At 47.3% G+C, this 20,701-nt stretch overlaps 1 protein-coding gene across 1 annotated transcript in view; it reads left to right on the top strand.

Moving 5' to 3' along the window:
- The window catches only part of LOC148140772 (cytochrome P450 2K1-like), a 35,249-nt gene that overhangs the window by 8,979 nt on the left and 5,569 nt on the right, over positions 1-20,701 (top strand). The window contains exons 2-7 of the mRNA XM_087979561.1: positions 2,401-2,563; positions 4,701-4,850; positions 13,143-13,303; positions 14,433-14,606; positions 15,967-16,108; positions 18,667-18,854. Coding sequence (XP_087835687.1) covers positions 2,401-2,563; positions 4,701-4,850; positions 13,143-13,303; positions 14,433-14,606; positions 15,967-16,108; positions 18,667-18,854 — 978 coding nt within the window. The remainder of the gene's footprint in view (positions 1-2,400; positions 2,564-4,700; positions 4,851-13,142; positions 13,304-14,432; positions 14,607-15,966; positions 16,109-18,666; positions 18,855-20,701) is intronic.

Below are 20,701 nucleotides of genomic sequence, written 5' to 3'. Positions count from 1 at the left end.
TCTGCTACACCACCTCCATTTCCCACTCCACTGCTCTAAACCCCCACCAAAGCAATAATGTCTGAGTCCCCCTTGTCCTCACGTACCATCCCACCAGTCTGTGTATCCAATGCATCATTCATAAACACTTCCGCCAACTCCAACTCGACCTCACCACCCAGAATATCTCCCCCTGCCCACCCCCCTCTGCCTTCTGCAAGGACAGTTCCCTTCGACAGTCCTTTGTTTGCACCACTCTCCCCACCAACACCCCCGAACCCCCAGGTATCTTCCCCTGCAACCAGAAATGATTCAAAACTTGCCAGTACACCACCTCCCTCACCTCCATCCAGGGCCCAAACAGTCCTTCCGGGTGAGACAGAGATTCACCTGCCTCTCCTCCAACTTAGTTTACTGCATCAGGTGCTCCCGATGTGGTCTTCTCTACATCGGGGAAACTGAATGTAAACTTAGGGAATGGTTTACCGAGGATCTCTGCCGGGCCCGCAGCTGCTTTAATCCCACTTCCCACTCCCTTTCTGACATGACCATCCTTGACCTCCTGAATTGCCACAACGACCCCAATAACAAATTGGAGGAACAGCACCTCATCTTCCGCCCGGGCTGCCTCCTGCCTGGTGGACTCAACATTGAGTTCTCCAATTTCAAATAACCTCCCTCCCCATCCCCCGAATCCCTTCCCAGCCCCTCCCCCATCCCTTGCACTGCTCCCTCCCACCAACTGGATCCATTCCTCCCATTGACTAACCAGGTCATACCCTCTACCTGTCTTCATCTATCCCCACTTCACCACCCTGCCCCAACCTCCCACTTTATCTGCAGCCCACCACTCCCAACACCCACCCCAGTCCTGAAGAAGTGTTGCCCCTGAAATGTTGACCTCTCCACTGCCTGGTTTACTGTGTTCTTCCAGCCACCTCCTGCTTGTCCATAGCAGAACCTCAAAGGAAACAATCTCCAGATTACCCATAGTGCCACACACGGGTCAGGAAACAAGATGGAAGATAAGCAGATGGATACGTGCCAGGGGATATGGCATTTGGGGGGGTGAAAGTTTGGGGGAATTAGGCTCCTCAGAGATTAGTAACAATTCTGGAGCCGTTGAGACTTGTCCCGGCCGGATGGTTTGCACCTGAATAGAGGCTAGACCAGCGTCCTGATGGGATAGTATATTAATGTTATTGAGGAGGGTTCAGATTAATTTTTAGGGGGGGGATGGGAATGAGAAGATAACACTAGAGAGGAAAATCCAGGAATTGGAAGAGACAGCTAGCAAGAGAGTGAAAAAGGTTACTTACATTCTGAGTAAGAGGAACAGCAGTAAGGTCAAAATGACCATCACTGAGCCTGCCCATGAATTCATGGAGTGTGGTCAATGATATTGGTGAGTCGCTGATGCAGATAGCCAGCCACATGGGAACATGACAACATGGAAATAAGTTAGACCTGAATCTACAAGGACAAAGTATTGCTGTTCCTTCAGTGTCACTGGCTCAACAGTGGATGTGCAAAGAGACTTGAGAGTTTGGGTGCACAGATCTTTGAAATATTGTAAGTAGGTTCAGAATATAATCAAGAAAGTTGGTTGAATGTTGGCCTTCATACCTGGAATACAAAAGGATGAATAAATTAAGCTGCAGTTAGACAGGACCCTGGTCAGAGCCCACGTGGAGCACTGTGAGCAGGTCTGGGCTCCACACCTCAGGGAGGATGGAATGGCCTTGGAGGGAGCACAGCGAAGGTTTACAGGAATAATGCATGTCCTTCAGGGGTTAGGTTATGAGGAGAGATGATCCAAATAAGGCCTGCTTTCTCTTAAATTTAGAAGGATAAGGGGTGATCTGATCAAAATCTTCGAGATTATTAACATGAAAAGGGTGGATAATGATAAACTATTTCCACTGTTTGGAGAGTCTCGAACGAAAGGACACAGTCTGGGCCAGACCATTTGGGAGGGAGATATGAGAAAGGGTGGTAGAACACTCTTCCACAAATGGCAGTGGGTGTGGGATCAGTTATTAGTTTTAAACTTGAGGTAGATACATTTTAATGAAGCAAAACCATGAGGGGATATGGGCCAAAGGCAGGAACATGGAGTTCGGCCAAAGATCATTCATGATGTCATTGAGTTGTGGAGGGAGCTTGAGGGGCTGAATGGCCTCCTTCTGTTTCTATGTTCAACATTCTGGAATTCCTTTCCCAACACCATTGAAGGTTTACCCACCTGCACTGCAGTGGGTCAGGAAGGCAGCTCACCAACACCTTCTCGAGGGAAAATACAGATGGGCATCAAATTCTTCAGAATTGGGGATTAATATTCTTTCCTTCATTTTTCGCCCCTGACTTGTGCTACAGCTGATTAGAAATGAAACCTTAATGAAATAAATCTCTCTTTGTTAGCTTGCAGAGAAATATGGCAGTGTATTTTCAGTGGAGCTCGGCCCGCTGAAGGCAGTGGTGTTGACTGGTTACGACACAGTGAAAGACGCTCTTGTGAATCACGCTGATCAATTCAGTGGGAGGCCACACTTACCGATATATGACGCAGTTTCATTCCAAAGTGGTAATTTCCCTCTTTCATCTCTGTGTTACTCTTTGGTCATTTCTGTCTTCAACTCAGCTCACCCGATCATGCTGGTTAAAGTGACACAAAATGTTCTGGAATTGAACTGTAGCCTTTTAGCCACTATTTCCGTCAATTTATAAATACCCAAGCTTCTCATTCACAATAATCCTGGGTTAGGCCAATGTTTATCAGTGATTACAACTGAAATGGTCCTGCTCCCCTGCCCTTTCCCTGCATCCCTGAAAAGCCTTTCCCTCGTCAGGCACTTATTCAAATCTTTTTTGAAAACTTCCATTGAATTTCCATTGATCAGGCACTTCTGATCATCACCATTCAATGTGTCTTTCACAAACCCTCTTTGTTTCTTTTGCCAATGCTATGAGCTCTGTGCCATCTGATTCTCAGTCCTCCAGCCAATGGGAAACAGTGTCTTTTCATTGACTCTGACGAGATCCCTTATGATCTTGGATATTTCCATCCAAAAGCCCACACAACCTTCTCTTCTCCAAGGTGAACAACACCACCTTTGACAAGCGATCATCTATCATTCGTCTGATGGTGACCCTCGCTCAACCATTTCCCGACAATGTGGCGCTCAGAATTGAATACATTGCTCCACTTGAAGCCAAACAAATGTTTTATTAAATTTCAACATAATTTCCTTTGGTTTTGCTGAAGAAATACACATTTTGACAATCTGAATTCTTGCAATGTGCTAGAAAATGCCAAAGTAATGCCAACCAAAACTTGTGCTGTGTGAGAGGAGGGCTACTAGCAATTAAAATCATTACATTTCACATCCACAGAAATACATAGTGCAACTTTGGCATCTCATTCAAAACCCCAATATGCTCGAGCTTCCTGCTGTCATATTAAATGGCAGGGATCAGATCCCGAGCTGCTAACAGACCTCACACCCCTCCCTTGGTTAAGCTGCTGGGTTGGCAGTCAGACCCTGTTACCTTCCTACTTTTTATTTCCTGCCAATTGGCCACTTGCCAATACCTTGCTGTCTCAAGGTACTGCACTTCTCCCTCACCTCCCTCAATATAATGGGAGTCATTGAATACCTGGGACAATCCCCTGCATCAACAATTTGTCTAACTCCATAAATGTTGCTCAAGCTACAGAACATTAACCTTCACATGATATATTCGAGTTGTTCAATATTAAATCAACAAATAAAAAGGGCACATTTTACTGTGGGACAACCTTAAATATGAACTGACAAATACAGAAATTGGGAGTCATAGATCATAGAGTCATAAAACACTGAAACAGACCCTTCGGCCTAACCAGTCCATGCTGAACGTAATCCCAAACTAAACTTATCCCACTTGGCTGCGCTTGGTCCACATTCCTCCAAACATTTCTTATTCGTGTACTTATCCAAATGTCTTTTAAATGTTATAACTATATCCACTTCTACCACTTCCACTGGAAGTTCATTCCACACAAAAACCACACTCTGTATAAAACAACTGCCCCCATGTCTTTTTTTAAAACCTTTCTACTCACATCTAAAGAATATGCCCCTTGCCTTGAAATCCTCCATCCCGGGGAGAAAAGACACCTGCCATTCACCTTATCCATGTCCCTCATGATTTTATAAACTTCTGCAAGGTCACCCCTCAACCTCCCACACTCCAGTGAAAAACGTTGCAGCCTATGCAGCCTCTCCCCATACCTCAAACTCTCTAATCCCGGTAACATCCTGGTGAATCTCTTCTTAACCCCGTCCAGCTTAATAATATCCTCCCTGCAACAGGGAGACCAGAATTGGGCAGACTACATCAAAAGAGGCCACTTGGTTACAAAAATCAGAGGGAAGATGAGATTTGGTTTTACGGCTGTCATTGTCATCTGGAATGCAGTACCTGGGATGGTTCTGGAAGCAGGGTCAACAGGAACATCCAAAGGGGAATTGAGAATGACAACATCAAGAAGAATTTTGTGAAGTCAGACCAATGGCTCACTCCCCCAAAGAGCACTCATGGATACAATGACCTTCCTCTTGGTTGTAGAATGGTGTAATTCTCAGGAAAGGAAAGGGCGTTAGAAACCTGGGGTTTGGCAGCACTCACAGCAGAACCCGTGTACAATATTTGATCAGCTTTTTGTGTGTCACTTTCAGGCGTGATATTCAGTGACGGGAAGTTGTGGCGGGAGAACCGAAAGTTTGTGATCTCAGCTCTCCGAGGATTTGGCATGGGCAAGAAATCCATTGAAGACAGGATCAATGAAGAGGCCAGCTTTCTTGTCAATGTGTTTGAGAGTCACAAGGGTGAGTGCTTGGTAGGTCATGACATGCTGGGATTCATGGTTCCCTCGAAATTGACATCTACAGAAAAGATTTTCACTTGAACAAAAGATCCCAACACCAACTTTAGATCAAGAGAATGTTCCAGGGCAGCATTCACATACCAATGCTGCTGCTGCTGTGAAGATTCAGGTCTATTATTCCCCTCAATTTAACTAGGTCCTGCCTGATCAGCAGAGACTCTGCCACTCTGGTTCTTTGACCATCGCCTCCACGTGTTGGTGACAGGCTCTCACGTATACAGCAGAGATGTGGGTGGCGAGGTACCTAGACTTGCTGAGCTATGGCTGTGGTGAGGCTCCCAGGTCAGTCACTGTTGGGGTGGCCCTTGGGGGCCCTCAGGTTCCAGGTCCCAATACAACTTGGAGATGAGTGGAAAGCATCCTTGTGGGATTTCTTATTTTAAAATGTGGACTGGTCCGTGCACACCGATTCCCACAGGACACAACAGGGTGTGACACTGGTGCAGTGGCAAGGGAGTTTGAAGGTAATTTGAGTCCAGACTCTGGTGTGTAAGCACAGACACAACATGGTCTGTGTCTGGTTGTCCGCTCCTGCACAAAGCTTACTGAATTATTTCCATTCCTTCAGTGTGGACGGTGGTTGCTAAAAGTTAGGTGCGATGGTGTATTAACAGCCTTTCTCATGCTCTTCCCAACTCTCGGGTCAATTTAGGCATTTGTTTGTTCAAGCCATTGGTCCATTTCACCCCTAAAATCTGTTTGTTCCTCCTCGACTTGGTCTGACATAATTGACAGGTGAAATCACCGTTGTCCCTCTCTCTCTCACTGAGTAGACATGACTGGTGCTGAGTTTAACCTTAAACATGCCTCAGGTGAGGGACGAGATTGAAAAGGTGGGACCTTTATAGCAATCACAGCCAGTGTGAGAATTGAGACCATGCTATATGTTCAAACCTTTACACATGGCATTGGCACCGCTGACTGCCAGCAACATTTTGCCTGTGTCTAGTTGCCTCTTGAGAAGGAGATGGTGAGCTGTCTACTTGAACAATTCCAGTTCACGTGCTGTAGGTTGACCCACAATGTCCTAACAGAGGGAATTCCAGGAGTTTGATTCAGTGATGTTAAACAATGATACATTTCTTCCTCCCAACTCCAGTCTCTTCGGAGATGTAGCTTTGAATCCCATCGCTGCCAAGTCATTTTAAGCTGAAGGATTCTGCGTAACCTGAGGTGGAGGATGGGAAAAAATTGTGGCTGTAACAGCTGCTCCATATTGGAGATATTGCAGTGTTGGAGATGATTTCCTGGAATCTTTGGAGCAGTAATTACTGTTTTATAAGCTGTTGCTTTGATTATTTTGGGAAGAAATCAAAAGAACAATGGTTTTAAAAATGATGAAGCGAGACAAAGCAGATATCACATGGAAGGTTAGAAATGGAGACATCAAACCGAAACAGCTGAGTGACCCAGGAATGACCCTGTACAGCTGTGTGACCCAGCAATGACACTGTACAGCTGTGTGACCCAGCAATGACCCTGTACAGCTGCATGACCCGGCAGTGAATGTGCACAACTGTGTTACACAGAAATGACCCTGAACAGCTGTGTGACCCAGCAATGACCCCGAACAGCTGTGTGAGACAGCGGTGACCCTGTACAACTGTTCTAATGGAGGGAATTCCAGGAGTTTGATTCAGTGATGTTAAACAATGATACATTTCTTCTTCCCACACTCCAGTCTCCTCAGAGATGTCGGTTTGAATCCCATCGCTGTGACCCAGCAGTGACCCTGCACAGCTGTGTTAACCCAGCAGTGATCCTGTACAGCTGTGTGACCCAGCAGTGACCCTGTACAGCTGTGTGACCCAGCAGTGATCTTGGACAGCTGTGTGACCCAGCAATGATCCTGTACAGGTGTGTGACCCAGCAGTGACCCTGTACAGCTGTGTGACCCAGCAGTGACCCTGTACAGCTGTGTGAGACAGCAGTGACCCTGTACAGCTGTGTGACCCAGCAGTGACCCTGTACAGCTGTGTGACCCAGCAGTGACCCTGTACAGCTGTGTGAGACAGCAGTGACCCTGTACAGCTGTGTGAGACAGCAGTGATCCTGTACAGCTGTGTTACCCAGCAGTGATCCTGTACAACTGTGTGACCCAGCAATGACCCTGTACAGCTGTGTGACCCAGCAGTGACCCTGTACAGCTGTGTGAGACAGCAGTGATCCTGTACAGCTGTGTTAGCCAGCAGTGATCCTGTACAACTGTGTGACCCAGCAATGATCCTGCACAGCTGTGTGACCCAGCAGTGACCCTCTAAAGCTGTGTGACCCAGCAGTGACCCTGCACAGCTGTGTGACCCAGCAGTGACCCTGTACAGCTGTGTGAACAAGCAGTGATCCTGTACAGCTGTGTGACCCAGTAGTGACCCTGTACAGCTGTGTGAACAAGCAGTGATCCTGTACAGTTGTGTGACCCAGCAGTGATCCTGTACAGCTGTGTGACCCAGCAATGATCCTGTACAGCTGTGTGGCCCAGCAGTGACCCTGTACAGCTGTGTGACCCAGCAATGATCCTGTACAGCTGTGTGACCCAGCAATGAACCTGTACAGCTGTGTGACCCAGCAATGACCCTGCACAGCTGTGTGACCCAGCAGTAACCCTGTACAGCTCTGTGACCCAGCAGTGACCCTGTAAAGCTGTGTGACCCAGCAGTGAGCCTGTACAGCTGTGTGACCCATCAATGACCAAGTACAGCTGTTTGACCCAGCAGTTACCCTGCACAGCTGTGTGACCCAGCAGTGATCCTGTACAGCTGTGTGACCCAGCAATGACCCTGCACAGCTGTGTGACCAATCAGTAAGTAACCCTGTACAGCTGTGTAACCTAGTAGTGACCCTGCACAGCAGTGTGACCCAGCAGTGATCCTGCACAGCTGTGTGACCCAGCAGTGACCCTGTACAGCTGTGTAACCCAGCAGTAACCCCCCGCACAGCTGTGTGACCAAGCAGTGACCCTGTACGGCTGCGTGACCCAGCAGTGACCCTGTACAGCTGCGTGACCCAGCAATGACCCTGCACAGCTGGGTAACCCAGCAATGACCCTGCACAGCTGTGTGACCCAGCAGTGACACTGCACAGCTGTGTTACCCAGCATTAATCCTGTACAGCTGTGTGACCCAGCAATGGCCCTGTACAGATGTGTGAACCAGCAGTGACCCAGTACAGCTGTGTTAACCAGCAGTGATCCTGTACAGCTGTGTGACCCAGCAATGACCCGGTACAGCTGTGAGAGACAGCAATGATCCTGTACAGCTGTGTGACCCAGCAGTGACCCTGTACAGTTGTGTGACCCAGCAGTGATCCTGGACAGCTGTCTGACCCAGCAAAGACCCTGTACAGCTGTGTGAGACAGCAGTGATCCTGTACAGCTGTGTGACCCAGCAATGATCCTGTACAGCTGTGTGACCCAGCAGTGACCCTGTACAGCTGTGTTACCCAGCAGTGATCCTGTACAGCTGTGCGACCCAGCAATGATCCTGTACAGCTGTGTGAGACAGCAGTGATCCTGTACAGCAGTGTTAACCAGCAGTGACCCTGTACAGCTGTGTGACCCAGCAGTGATCCTGTACAGCTGTGTGACCCAGCAATGACCGTGTACAGCTGTGAGAGACAGCAATGATCCTGTACAGCTGTGTGACCCAGCAGTGACCCTGTACAGCTGTGTGACCCAGCAGTGACCCTGCACAGCTGTGTGACCCAGCAGTGATCCTGTACAGCTGTCTGACCCAGCAAAGACACTGTACAGCTGTGTGAGACAGCAGTGTCCCTGTACAGCTGTGTAACCCAGCAGTAATCCCCCGCACAGCTGTGTGGCCAAGCAGTGACGCTCTACAGCTGCGTGACCCAGCAATGACCCTGTACAGCTGCGTGACCCAGCAATGACCCTGCACAGCTGTGTGACCCAGCAGTGATCCTGTACAGCTGTGTGACCCAGCAAAGACACTGTACAGCTGTGTGAGACAGCAGTGACCCTGTACAGCTGTGTTACCCAGCAGTGACCCTGTACAGCTGTGTTAACCAGCAGTGATCCTGGACAGCTGTCTGACCCAGCAAAGACCCTGTACAGCTGTGTGAGACAGCAGTGACCCTGTACAGCTGTGTGACCCAGCAATGATCCTGTACAGCTGTGTGACCCAGCAGTGACCCAGTACAGCTGTGTTACCCAGCAGTGATCCTGTACAGCTGTGTGACCCAGCAATGAACCTGTACAGCTGTGTGAGACAGCAGTGATCCTGTACAGCAGTGTTAACCAGCAGTGATCCTGTACAGCTGTGTGACCCAGCAATGACCGTGTACAGCTGTGAGAGACAGCAATGATCCTGTACAGCTGTGTGACCCAGCAGTGACCCTGTACAGCTGTGTGACCCAGCAGTGACCCTGCACAGCTGTGTGACCCAGCAGTGATCCTGTACAGCTGTCTGACCCAGCAAAGACACTGTACAGCTGTGTGAGACAGCAGTGACCCTGTACAGCTGTGTGACCCAGCAGTGACCCTGTACAGCTGTGTTACCCAGCAGTGATCCTGTACAGCTGTGTGACCCAGCAGTGACCCTGCACAGCTGTGTGACCCAGCAGTGACCCTGCAATGCTGTGTTACCCAGCAGTGATCCTGTACAGCTGTGTGGCCCAGCAATGAACGTGCACAGCTGTCTGACCAAGCAGTAACCCTGTACAGCTGTGTGACCCAGCAGTGTCCCTGTACAGCTGTGTAACCCAGCAGTAATCCCCCACACAGCTGTGTGGCCAAGCAGTGACGCTCTACAGCTGCGTGACCCAGCAATGACCCTGTACAGCTGCGTGACCCAGCAATGACCCTGCACAGCTGTGTGACCCAGCAGTCACCCTGCCCAGCTGTGTGACCCAGCAGTAACCCTGCACAGCTGTGTGACCCAGCAGTGACCCTGCACAGCTGCGTGACCCAGCAATTACCCTGCACAGCTGTGTGACCTAGCAGTGACCCTGCAAAGCTGTGTTACCCAGCAGTGATCCTGTACAGCTGTGTGACCCAGCAATTACCCTGTACAGCTGTGTGGCCCAGCAATGATCCTGTACAGCTTTGTAACCCAGCAATGACCCTGTACAGCTGTGTGACCCAGCAGTGATCCTGTACAGCTGTGTGACCCAGCAGTAACCCTGTACAGCTGTGTGACCCAGCAGTGACCCTGTACAGCTGTGTGGCCCAGCAGTGATCCTGTACAGCTGTGTGACCCAGCAGTAAGCCTGTACAGCTGTGTGACCCAGCAGTAACCCTGCACAGCTGTGTGACCCAGCAGTGACCCTGCACAGCTGTGTGACCCAGCAATGATCCTATACAGCTGTGTGACCCAGCAGTGACCCTGCACAGCTGTGTGAGACAGCAGTGATCCTGTACAGCTGTGTGACTCAGCAGTAACCCTGCACAGCTGTGTGGCCCAGCAATGATCCTGTACAGCTGTGTGACCCAGCAATGACCCTGTACAGATGTGTGAGACAGCAGTGATCCTGTAAAGCTGTGTGGCCCAGCAGTGATCCTGTACAGCTGTGTGACCCAGCAGTAACCCTGTACAGCTGTGGGACCCAGCAGTAACCCTGCACAGCTGTGTGACCCAGCAGTGACCCTGTACAGCTATGTGACCCAGCAATGACCGTGTACAGCTGTGAGAGACAGCAATGATCCTGTACAGCTGTGTGACCCAGCAGTGACCCTGTACAGCTGTGTGACCCAGCAGTGACCCTGCACAGCTGTGTGACCCAGCAGTGATCCTGTACAGCTGTCTGACCAAGCAAAGACCCTGCAGAGCTGTATGGTTTTGCTGTTTAGTTCGAAATGTATCTGGACATTGGCGTTCATTCTGAGAAAAATGAACAAACAGTAAAATTCGAAGCTGACCTTTGAGAAACCATGTGGGGATCTCACAACAGGGAGCAGTGAAATGGCTAGCTTGAAAGTGTAACCTGACTGTGGTTTTTGGTAAATCTACAACAGTGAGTATAAGGGGTACTTTTGATTATATGTTTTTATTAAGATCTCTCTCTTCAATAAACTTTAATGATATAAAACACAGGTACTAAGTTATCCTTTTTTGAGCGGTACGACAAGGCTATTTTCTGCGTCTGTCGATTAAGGTGTAAAGATGGCTTTTAGTAGAGTGATGTGCTCTTCCTGTTGGATGTGGGAGATTGGGGAGAGTTTCCAAGTTACTGATGATTACATCTGCAGGAAGTGTGTTGTTTGCGAATTCTATTGGATTGCATGGATTGGTGAGAGTGGCAGGTTGAGGAAATGAGGAATTTACAGGAGCAAGGGGTGTGGTGGATGGCAGCTTCAGGAAGGGAGAAAAACTGCACAGACAGTCCGGTAGATGGGTTAACTCCAGGAAAGGTAGGCAGATAGTGCAGGAGTCTCCTGTGGCTATTCCATCTCAAACAAGTATGTTGTTTTGGAAAATGTAGGAGGTGGTGGGCTCTCAGGGAAATGTAGCACCAAGTTTTTAGTAGTGAGACTGGCTCTAATGTAACAAGGCGGTATGTCTCCTTCAAAGTGATTTCTTGTAACTAAGAGGATTGATGTGGGCAGAGTGGTGGGTGTGATCCAAATGGACTTCAGCAAGGCATTCAACAAGCTTCCGCATGGTAGACTGGTTAGCAAGGTTAGATCTCATGGAATACAGAGAGAACTAGCCATTTGGATATAGAACTGGCTCAAAGGTAGAAGACAGAGGGTGGTAGTGAAGGGTTGCTTTTCAGACTGGAGGCCTATGATCAGTGGAGTGCCACAAGGATCAGTGCCTGGGTTCATTGATTTTTATCATTTATATAAATGATTTGGATGTGAACACAGGAAGTATTGTTGGTTTGTTTGCAGATGATGCCAAAATTGTAGGTGTTGCAGACAGCAACGAAGGTTATCTCAGAGTACTACAGGATCTTGGCGAGATGGGCCAGTGGACGAAGAGTGGCAAATAGAGGTCAATTTAAATAATCGGAGATGCTGTATTTTGGAAAGGCAAATCAGGCAGGGCGTATGCACTTAACGGTAAGGTCCTCGGGAGTGTTGCTAAACAAAGAGACCTTGGAGGGCAGGTTCATAGTTCCTTGAAAGTGGAGTTGCAGGTAGATAGGATCGTGAAGAAGGCATTTAGTATGCTTTTCTTTATTGGTAAGAGCAGTGAGTATAGGAGTTGGGAAGTCATGTTGTACAGGACATTGGCTAGGCCACTTTTGGAAGATTTTGTGCAATTCAGGTCTCCCTTCCTCAAGGAAGGATGTTGTGAAATGTGAAATGGTGTAGAAATGATTTACAAGGATGTTGCCAGGTTGGAGGGTTTGAGTTATAGGGAGAGGCTGAATAGGCTCGGGCTGTTTTCCCTGGAGTGTCGGAGGCTGAGGGGTGACCTCTTAGAGGTTTATAAAATCATGAGAGGCATGGATCAGGTAAATAGACAAGGCCTTTTCGCTGGGGTAGGGAAGCCCAGAACTACAGAGCATAGGTTTAGGGTGAGAGGGGAAAGATATAATGGACGCCTAAAGGGGCAACATTTTCATGCAAAGGGGGGTACATGGATGGAATAAGCTGCCAGAGGAAGTGGTGGAGGCTGATATGGTGACAACATTTAAAATTCATCTGGACATGTGTATGAATAGGAAGGGTTTAGAGGGATATGGGCCATGTACAAGCAAAAGGCACTAGATATAGATGAATTGGATGGAATGGTCTATTTCTATGCTGTACATCCCTATCACTATGACTCATCTAAAAGCTGCAATTTTGACTTCCCGCTTCCTGATTAATCTTAAATCTTCCCAATTCTGACAAAACTCAGCAGGTCGGGGCATATATGTGGGAGAGAAAACAGCGTTAACCTTTCGAGTCCCCTTCTTCAGAACAGGAACATTGAATAGGGAACTGGACCGATTCCTGAAGAAGCAGGGAATAGAGGGATATGGAGTGTGTGGAGGCAGAAACGTTTTAGTTCAGAAAGGTTTCATGCATCAATACAGGCTCGATGGGCAGAAGGGCCTGTTCCAGTAATGTACTGTTGTTTGTTAAAATACTAACTCTGCTTTCTCCCCAGGGATGCTGCCAGATGTGCTGAGTTTCTCCAGCAATTTCTGTTGTCGCTTCAGATTTGCAGCCTCTGCGGTTCTTTGTTTTATATGAGTAACTTGTGCTTTGTGAAAGAGGACAATGATTGAAGTATGATTACTGTTTAGAGGCCTTTTTGTAATGGAATTCTGTGTTTATTCACAGGTCAGCCTTTTGAAACTGCACAGATTATGTATTTGGCTGTGAGCAATATCGTCTGTTCCATCATATTTGGAGACCGTTTTGATTATAACAATGAAGTATTTATCCATCTAACAAACATGGTTAATGAGAACACGAGACTGTTGGGAACAGCTCCAATACATGTAATTGTCGTTTTGTGGTATTGTACTCAGGCTGAGTGTTGAGGTCATTTGCAATTTGGTGTGTGTGACGTCCACATTCCTGAGGAAGGGCCTGTGCCCGAAACGTCGAATCTCCTGTTCCCTGGATGCTGCCTGACCTGCTGTGCTGTTCCAGCAATAAAGTTTCAACTTTCACATCTGACTTGTTACAGGTTGAAGAATCGTGTTAACATTCTGTCTCAGTCATAAATGCTGATATGTGAGACAGGCTTACGTGGGCTAAATTGGAAAACTTTTGGTCAGAAAATAAACGTGGAAATCTATTTTAAAATAAAGCAAAGAACTGCAGCATTGCTGGCAATCAGAAAATGGTTGGGAAGTTGCTGGAAAGACCCAGGAGGTCTGGTCGTCTCTGAGGAGAGAAAGTTTCAGGTCCAATGGCCCTCCTTCAGCACTGACAAAATTAATCTGGCCTGGCACTGAACGTGTTGTCACCGTAATGAGTTTTCTGAACTCATTTAGAATGAAGTGAGGCATTTTATAGAATCACAGAAAGATTCCCCGAAGTGGAATCATTCTCCCAGACTCTTGATATGGAGAGGGAGTGGGTGGGGTCGGGGTGTGGGGGGGGGGAGGTGGGGTAATACTTTCAAGAGATGTGATTCCCTCAGCTTCCCACATGAAGGAAAATGATGCAAGTGACATCAACCTGGGGGAGCCGGGTTCAAATCCTGCTGTGGTGGATGGCGGAATTTCAATTCGCTTTAACAATACAAATCTGGATTTAAGAGTATAATGATGAATATAATTGGCAAGAAAAGCCCAGCTGGTCCACTAATTTGGAGGAAATCTGCTGTCCTTACTTGGTCTGACCTGTATCTGAGTTTTGGAATCCATGTGTAACAGATGATAGCTGATAGGTCACCCATTCTGGATGAGAGCTAAAGCATTCAAACTAAAGCTGTAAATTTGGAGGGTTTATGGGTTGGGGTAGGGGCACTGAGGAGAGGAGAGGAAGTGAGGTGTTGCCATGATAATCTCCTATCTCCCATGAAGCATCACTGAATGTAAGTAGTTGCTGCACTGACCGTGGACGAGCGATCACTGGATCCTCCAAAGGCCTGATCCTTATGTTCTTGTTCCAATCCAGCTGTTCAACTCTTTCCCATCTCTGGGATTTCTGATTCCGAGCCGCAGGAAGATTATTCAAAATCTCGTGAAGGTGCATGAAATCATTGAAGATTTCTTCAAAGCTGCCAAAGAGACGTTGAGCGAGAACAGCATCCAGACACTCAGCGAGGCCTTAATTCTGAGGCATCAGCAGGTATAGTGACACACCTCTTCAGCACTAAGGGGAATCTCTCCAGATTTCAGACTCCACACCAGGACTTTGTGGGTTTTGATGGAGGAAGATTCTGTGTCAAACATCTGTTAAAATGTCGCTCAGTGCTGCCCCTCGTTTCTGGATACAACCACGAATGTGTAACTTCAAGCGCTCACTGTATCTGATTATTTATCTCATCGTTTTGCTCATGACATCACGTGGATGCTCAATGTGTCCAGAATATAGCATTGATGGTGTGTGAGCTTCAATCTTGCAACAGTCAACACAGAAAGTCTCATGAGTAATTTAACTGAGGAGAGGTCTTTCCTAATTTTACACATTATTTTCCCCGAACACTGCCCTTGAAATTACACCTGGATCTGTTGTTCAGTGCTTTGGAACCACACTATTCTCATTTTGACTGGGAAATCAATCTCTTTAATGAATTTAAACCCCACATTCATTAAGTCCTGCCCCTTCATCTCTGCTGAGCTGCCAGAGTGAATTGAAACCTAATGGTGAACTCAGACAGGAAAGGCAACTTTCCTTCAGAGAATTGGAGGGTAATACAGCAAAGGGGAAGGTCGCTCGGCCCATCATATCGATAGCTGCTCCCTGGTAGAGCTATCCCACTCCCCTATTCTTTCTCCACTGCCTTGTCACTTATTTCCCTTCAAGTATATCCCCGACTCTCGTGTGAATGTAGCTTTGTGTCTGTGTCAGGAATTCCAGTCACTCAGCATCGCATTGCAGTAGAGTGCTCCTTGTTGCCCCCTCCTACTGGACTTGTCCCTGACCCACCCTGCTCCTGCAATCATCTCTCCTTACTTATCCAGTCAAACCCATTCATGATTTCCAACAGTTCTATCGAATCTCCCCTTGACCTTCTCCCCTTCAGTAAATCTGCCCTGCACCCACGCCCCAGCATTGACATTTTCCCAAAAGTGTGGCACCAGAACTGGATGCAATATTCCAGCTGAGGCCTCACCAGATTTTTATATATATTTGTATATAAAACAGAATGGTGTGGGTTAACTTCCTGATGTACGTACTCAGTCCAACAAAAGCTGTAAAGTTGCTTTAAAGGACTTCTCGACCTGTCCCTCCACCTTCAAATTGGTGAAATCTATTGCCTCCCCAAAGCCTGACCATGAGTGAGTGTATTTCTCCTCCCTCCACTTCCCATTTCCCTGCATTGTATTCTATCTGCCAAGTCTGTCATTGTCATTGTGACGTTCATGACCAGAGGCTGGAAGGATCACTATCCTCAGGCACACATACCCCTGTCCAGACATTTATGGAGCTGAATATTTTCCTGAAGGAGGCGACACACTCTCCTTTGTTTCATTTTGTCTTGAAGGAGCTGGGAGGTGAAGATTTAGAGAGTAAGAAAAAGGATATCGTGGTTACAATCACTGACCTGTTTGCTGCTGGCACAGAAACCACCTCCACTACCCTGTGCTGGGGACTTCTTCTGATGGTAAACTACCCAGAAATCCAGAGTAAGGAATTCTTCACTCTGTGTTTGTTAGTTTGCTGGTTGTGCCTAAATTGGCATCTGAATCTAATATAATATTGTTGCTTGTATAATTGTATCTTGTTGCTTGTAATGTATATAGATGTTTGGGAGGGGAATGCAGACATGGTCTGATTGATGCGTTTGTGGATGACACACAGTTCAGGGGTGCTGTGGATGGTAAGGAGGATTGTCAGAGGATACAGCAGGAAAGAGATTGGTTGGAGAGTTGGGTGGAGAAATGGCAGATGGAGTTTAATCCAGACAAATGGAAGGTGATGCATTTCGGGAGATCGAATGCAGGAGGGAAGTACTGCACACAGTAAATGGCAGAAACCTTCGTAGCACCAACATACCGAGGCATTTGGTGTGCAGGGCCACAGTTCCCTGAAAGTGACAACACAAGTTGATAAGGAGGTCAAGAAGACATCTGGGCGTGCTTGCCTTCACTAGTCAGGAATAGAGGATGAATAATTAGCAAGTCATGTGGCAGTGGTGTGGTACTTTCGTGAAGCCACATTTGAAATATTGTGTACAGTTCTGGTCACCACACTACCAGAAGGATGTGGAGGCTTTGGAGAGGGTTCAGAAATGGTTGATAAGGATGTTGCCTGGTGTAGAGGGCATTAGCCATGAGGAGACAGTGGAAAAACTCAGTTGTTTTCACTATAATTTCAAAGGATGAGGGGTGACCTGATAGATGTTTACAAATTATGAGAGGCATGGATAGATGGAGTCCTTAATGACAGTTCCTGGGTGACATCAATTTAAGGTAAAAGGGGGTAAGTTTAACAAAAATGTGAGAGCCAAATTTTTCTTACCCAGAGGGTGGTAAGTGCCTGGAGGAGGTGGTGGAGGTGGAGACAATAGTAACGTTTAAGAGACATCTTAACAATTGAGGAACAGGCAGGGAATAGAGGGATACTGACCACATAGAGGCAAAAGGGTTTTAGTTAGAGAGGCATCACGTGTCAAGCACAGTCTTGTTGGGCCGAAGGTCCTGTTCCTGGGCTCTACTCTCCTTTGTTTTGTTTTAGTCAGTCCTTTATGTTCACTGAGGGAGGTTAGTTCCAGTCATGAGTATCTTGGCACATGGCATTTCATATCTACATCTGGTGCTCAAACCCACCCTCCCCTCAGGGTAAAATACTGACCCCTGTAAGAATCTGATTGAGAATAAGACAAGACATTGTCAGTCAGGAACCCAGTGACCATCAAGAGCAATACTGAAACAGCTCTGGGTCAGCACGATATTGGCCATCTCAATCAGAAACCCCTCCAATGGTTGGGATTAGAAAGAGCTGATCATTAGTGAGCCAGCAAGTGGAGTCTTCCTGAGCTTGAGCCCAAGGTGACACCTCTGGGCACAGAGGAGACAACTTTCATTGCAGGTTCCGGGATGATTCCCAGGGTGACGTTCATAAAGACACAAAATCAATATTGACACATCTCATCAATCCACATTTTAAATTCTGTATTTGATTTCTGCCCTGGAATTGGAGCACAAAAACTTTATTAAACACCAGAGAAAGTGCTAGACCTGGGAGTGCAGGTTTGAAAGAGAGCAGAGCTATAACCTGTTGACAGTGTGGCACAGTCATACTCCTGCATCTACACACCAATCCCACTAGGTGGAGCCTTGCAGTCCAGCACTGAGCTCCATACCTGGATCGATGTTCGGAGAATTATCCAATTTATCACAATTTTCCTGAGTTTAAGCCCAGGTGAACACCCCAGTAGCTGCACAGTGAACCCTCCAATCTTGTGGATCGTTGTGGTCAAGGGGAACCAACGGCATGGAGTGTGGAGACAGAGCATTGATAAGCCTCGAACAAGTTGTATCCAAGACCTCTCTCGCTCTCTGACAGAGAGACAAAGCCTCCCTCAGGGACATCGGGAATCCAACAGAATTGGCAGATCCTCTGTCAGTCTGATTCACTTGGGTAAATAATTACCTCACTGTCTGATTCCCAATTGGACTGAAGGCAAGAAGGCTTTATGTAGGTTGAGGTGAACAGTTATCCCAATAAACAGGTCACTGAGGAGGGGATGGGCCACTTGGATTGATTTGTTATACTTTCGATCTAGGTTGAGGGGGGGAATACTCTGGGGGTGGCCCTAAAATGTCCCTCCTGGGATCATCCTGCCCCTGCCGAGTTTCCTGCCCAACGCTTATTTTATGGAAATTTCGGCTCGACAAATCAGCACTTTCAATCGGATCCTTCTCAAGGGTAATAAATATGAATAGTGGAATGGAATTATTTTAAATAGATTGTCAAATTGTCCTCAGTAGTTTACAATAAAAATTTACCTTGGAGGTTAGCACACAGTGGGTGGTATCACATCAGCTGTGTGTTTGGGGCAGTTTAATGTTTATGCCTGTCAGAGTTGATGAAGCAAAGTATTGAGAGGGGAATGTACTGGCAATGGAACTGATCGAGCCCGTTCCGTGTCACTCAACAACACAAAGTTCTCCACTTCAGTTCAGTCTGCTGTAAACTGTTACCCTCCATCCAAAGATCTTTACCTTTTTGCCTATTTCAGGGAAAGTTCAAGATGAAATTGATCGGGTGATAGGAGCTGGTCGATTCCCGAGGACAGAAGACCAGAGACACATGCCCTACACTGAGGCTGTGATTCACGAAATCCAGAGGTTTGCCAACATTGTCCCCACGAACCTTCCTCATTCGACAACTGAGGACACGCATTTCAGAGGGTATTTCCTTCCAAAGGTATCAGAGATACAAGGCTTACTTTTCACAATTTGTGCCACTTGGAGCATTGTTCGAGACAAAAGAAACTGCAGAGACTGGAAACTAATATAAACAAACAGGAGGCTGGAAGGACACAGCAAGTCAGGCAGCACCAGGAGGTGGGGAAGTGGGCGTTTCGGGTGTAACCCTTCTTCAGGACTGGGGGTGGGGGTGAGGGGGTGAGGTGGGGATGGGGGTCAGAGTGGTGAGGTAGGAATAGGTGAACACAGGGAGAGGGCACGATCTGGTTGGTCGATGGGAGGAATGTATCCAGTTGGTAGCCAGAAGGAAGGGTCGATCAGAGGAATGGAAGGGAGGAGGAGGGGCTGGGAAGTGAGCTGGATGGGGAGGTAGATTATTTGAAATGGGAGAACACAGTGTTGAGTCTTCCCGGCTGTAGGCTGTCCAGGCAGAAGATGAGCTGCTGTTCCTCCAACTTGTGGTCTGGCAATGGAGGAGGCTGAGGATGATCATATTGGAGAGGGAGTGGGAAGGGTTATTAAAATGGACAGTGACTGGGAGGTCAGGTCGGCCCCTGTGGGTCCGGCTGAGAGGTTCAGTGAACCGTTCCTTAAGTTTACATTTGGCCTCCCCAGTGTAGAGAAGACCACATTGGGAGGACCTGATACAGTAAACTAGGTTGGAAGTGAGGCAGGTGAACCCCTGTCTGACCTGGAAGGACTGTTTGGGGCCCTGGAGGGAGGTGAGGGAGGTGGTGTACTGACAAGTTTTGCATCTTTTCCAGTTGCAGGGGAGGTACCGTGGGTTGGATGTGGGATGACAGGGAGATATTGGTGGGGAGAGGGGCATAAACCAAAGGGAACATTTTTTTCCGGAGGGCAGAGAGGTGTGAGGAGGGGAGATGTTCTTGGGGTTGGGTCTAGTTGGAGTTGGCCAACCTGACCTCCCAACCACCACCTATTTCAATTCCCCTTCCCATACCCTCTCCGACATGTCCATCATCCTCCACCTCAACATTGAACTCTCCAATTTCAAACAACCTCCCTTCCCATCCCCCGACTCCCTTCACAGCCCCTTCCCCTCCCTTCAACTGCTCCCTGCCACCCTTCCCACCCAAAACCCTCCCCCACAACCCCACCCCATCTTTATCTCCAGCTCCCCTCACCCCCCACCGCCGGTCCTGAAGAAAGATTTTACTTGGAACATTGTTGCCATGGTAATAATATTATGGTACTTTCTGAATAAATGCAGGAACTGAGTTAGAAGGGAAACAAATTAAAACGGGGAATTTCAATGTTGAGGATTGCTATTAAAAAGTCTCATTGAAGGTTCTCATCACACAACCTTGTAAGAAATGGGGAAGTGTGCTGTTTTTACAGATATCGAAAAGCAAGAGTGTGTATGTGCAGAAAAGGGGTACAGGGAAAAATATCAGCTAGGCAAGCATTAGGGAAATGTATCTTTATCTTTAATGAATAATTGTGGATAATTTAATACTAACTTTAGTGCAGAATTATTAAAGCAAATAATTCTTTTTAATAATAGTCTCAGCAAAATAGCTGAGACAGCTGAAACGCATAAACCAAGCATGAAAAGGTACATTGTTAAAAGGTATGTTCAAGAATGGAATGTACCTGTGAACAATGGAAGATGTTCCAGGCAAAGTAAAAGAACATCAGGATACAAGTTTCGCCTTATGTCAGCACTTACAGAGGGAAAGGTTGCCAACTTGGAGAAAAGGGGGCAATAAGAGCGGAGCGCAGCTGGGTAGTGGTAGAATACAATAAGAAAGATTGGGTAATGTAAGAGTCGGGAGAGGTGACCTCACGCAGCTCAAAAGAATAACTGTGAACTAGTTTGAATGT

This window comes from Chiloscyllium plagiosum, unplaced genomic scaffold, assembly GCF_037043375.1.
Source record: "Chiloscyllium plagiosum isolate Xiang-an unplaced genomic scaffold, Cpla_swu_hap1 HiC_scaffold_35, whole genome shotgun sequence".
Lineage (NCBI taxonomy): Eukaryota > Metazoa > Chordata > Chondrichthyes > Orectolobiformes > Hemiscylliidae > Chiloscyllium > Chiloscyllium plagiosum.
Note: the sequence above shows the minus strand (reverse complement) of the source record. Positions and strands in the feature narration are given on the sequence as shown.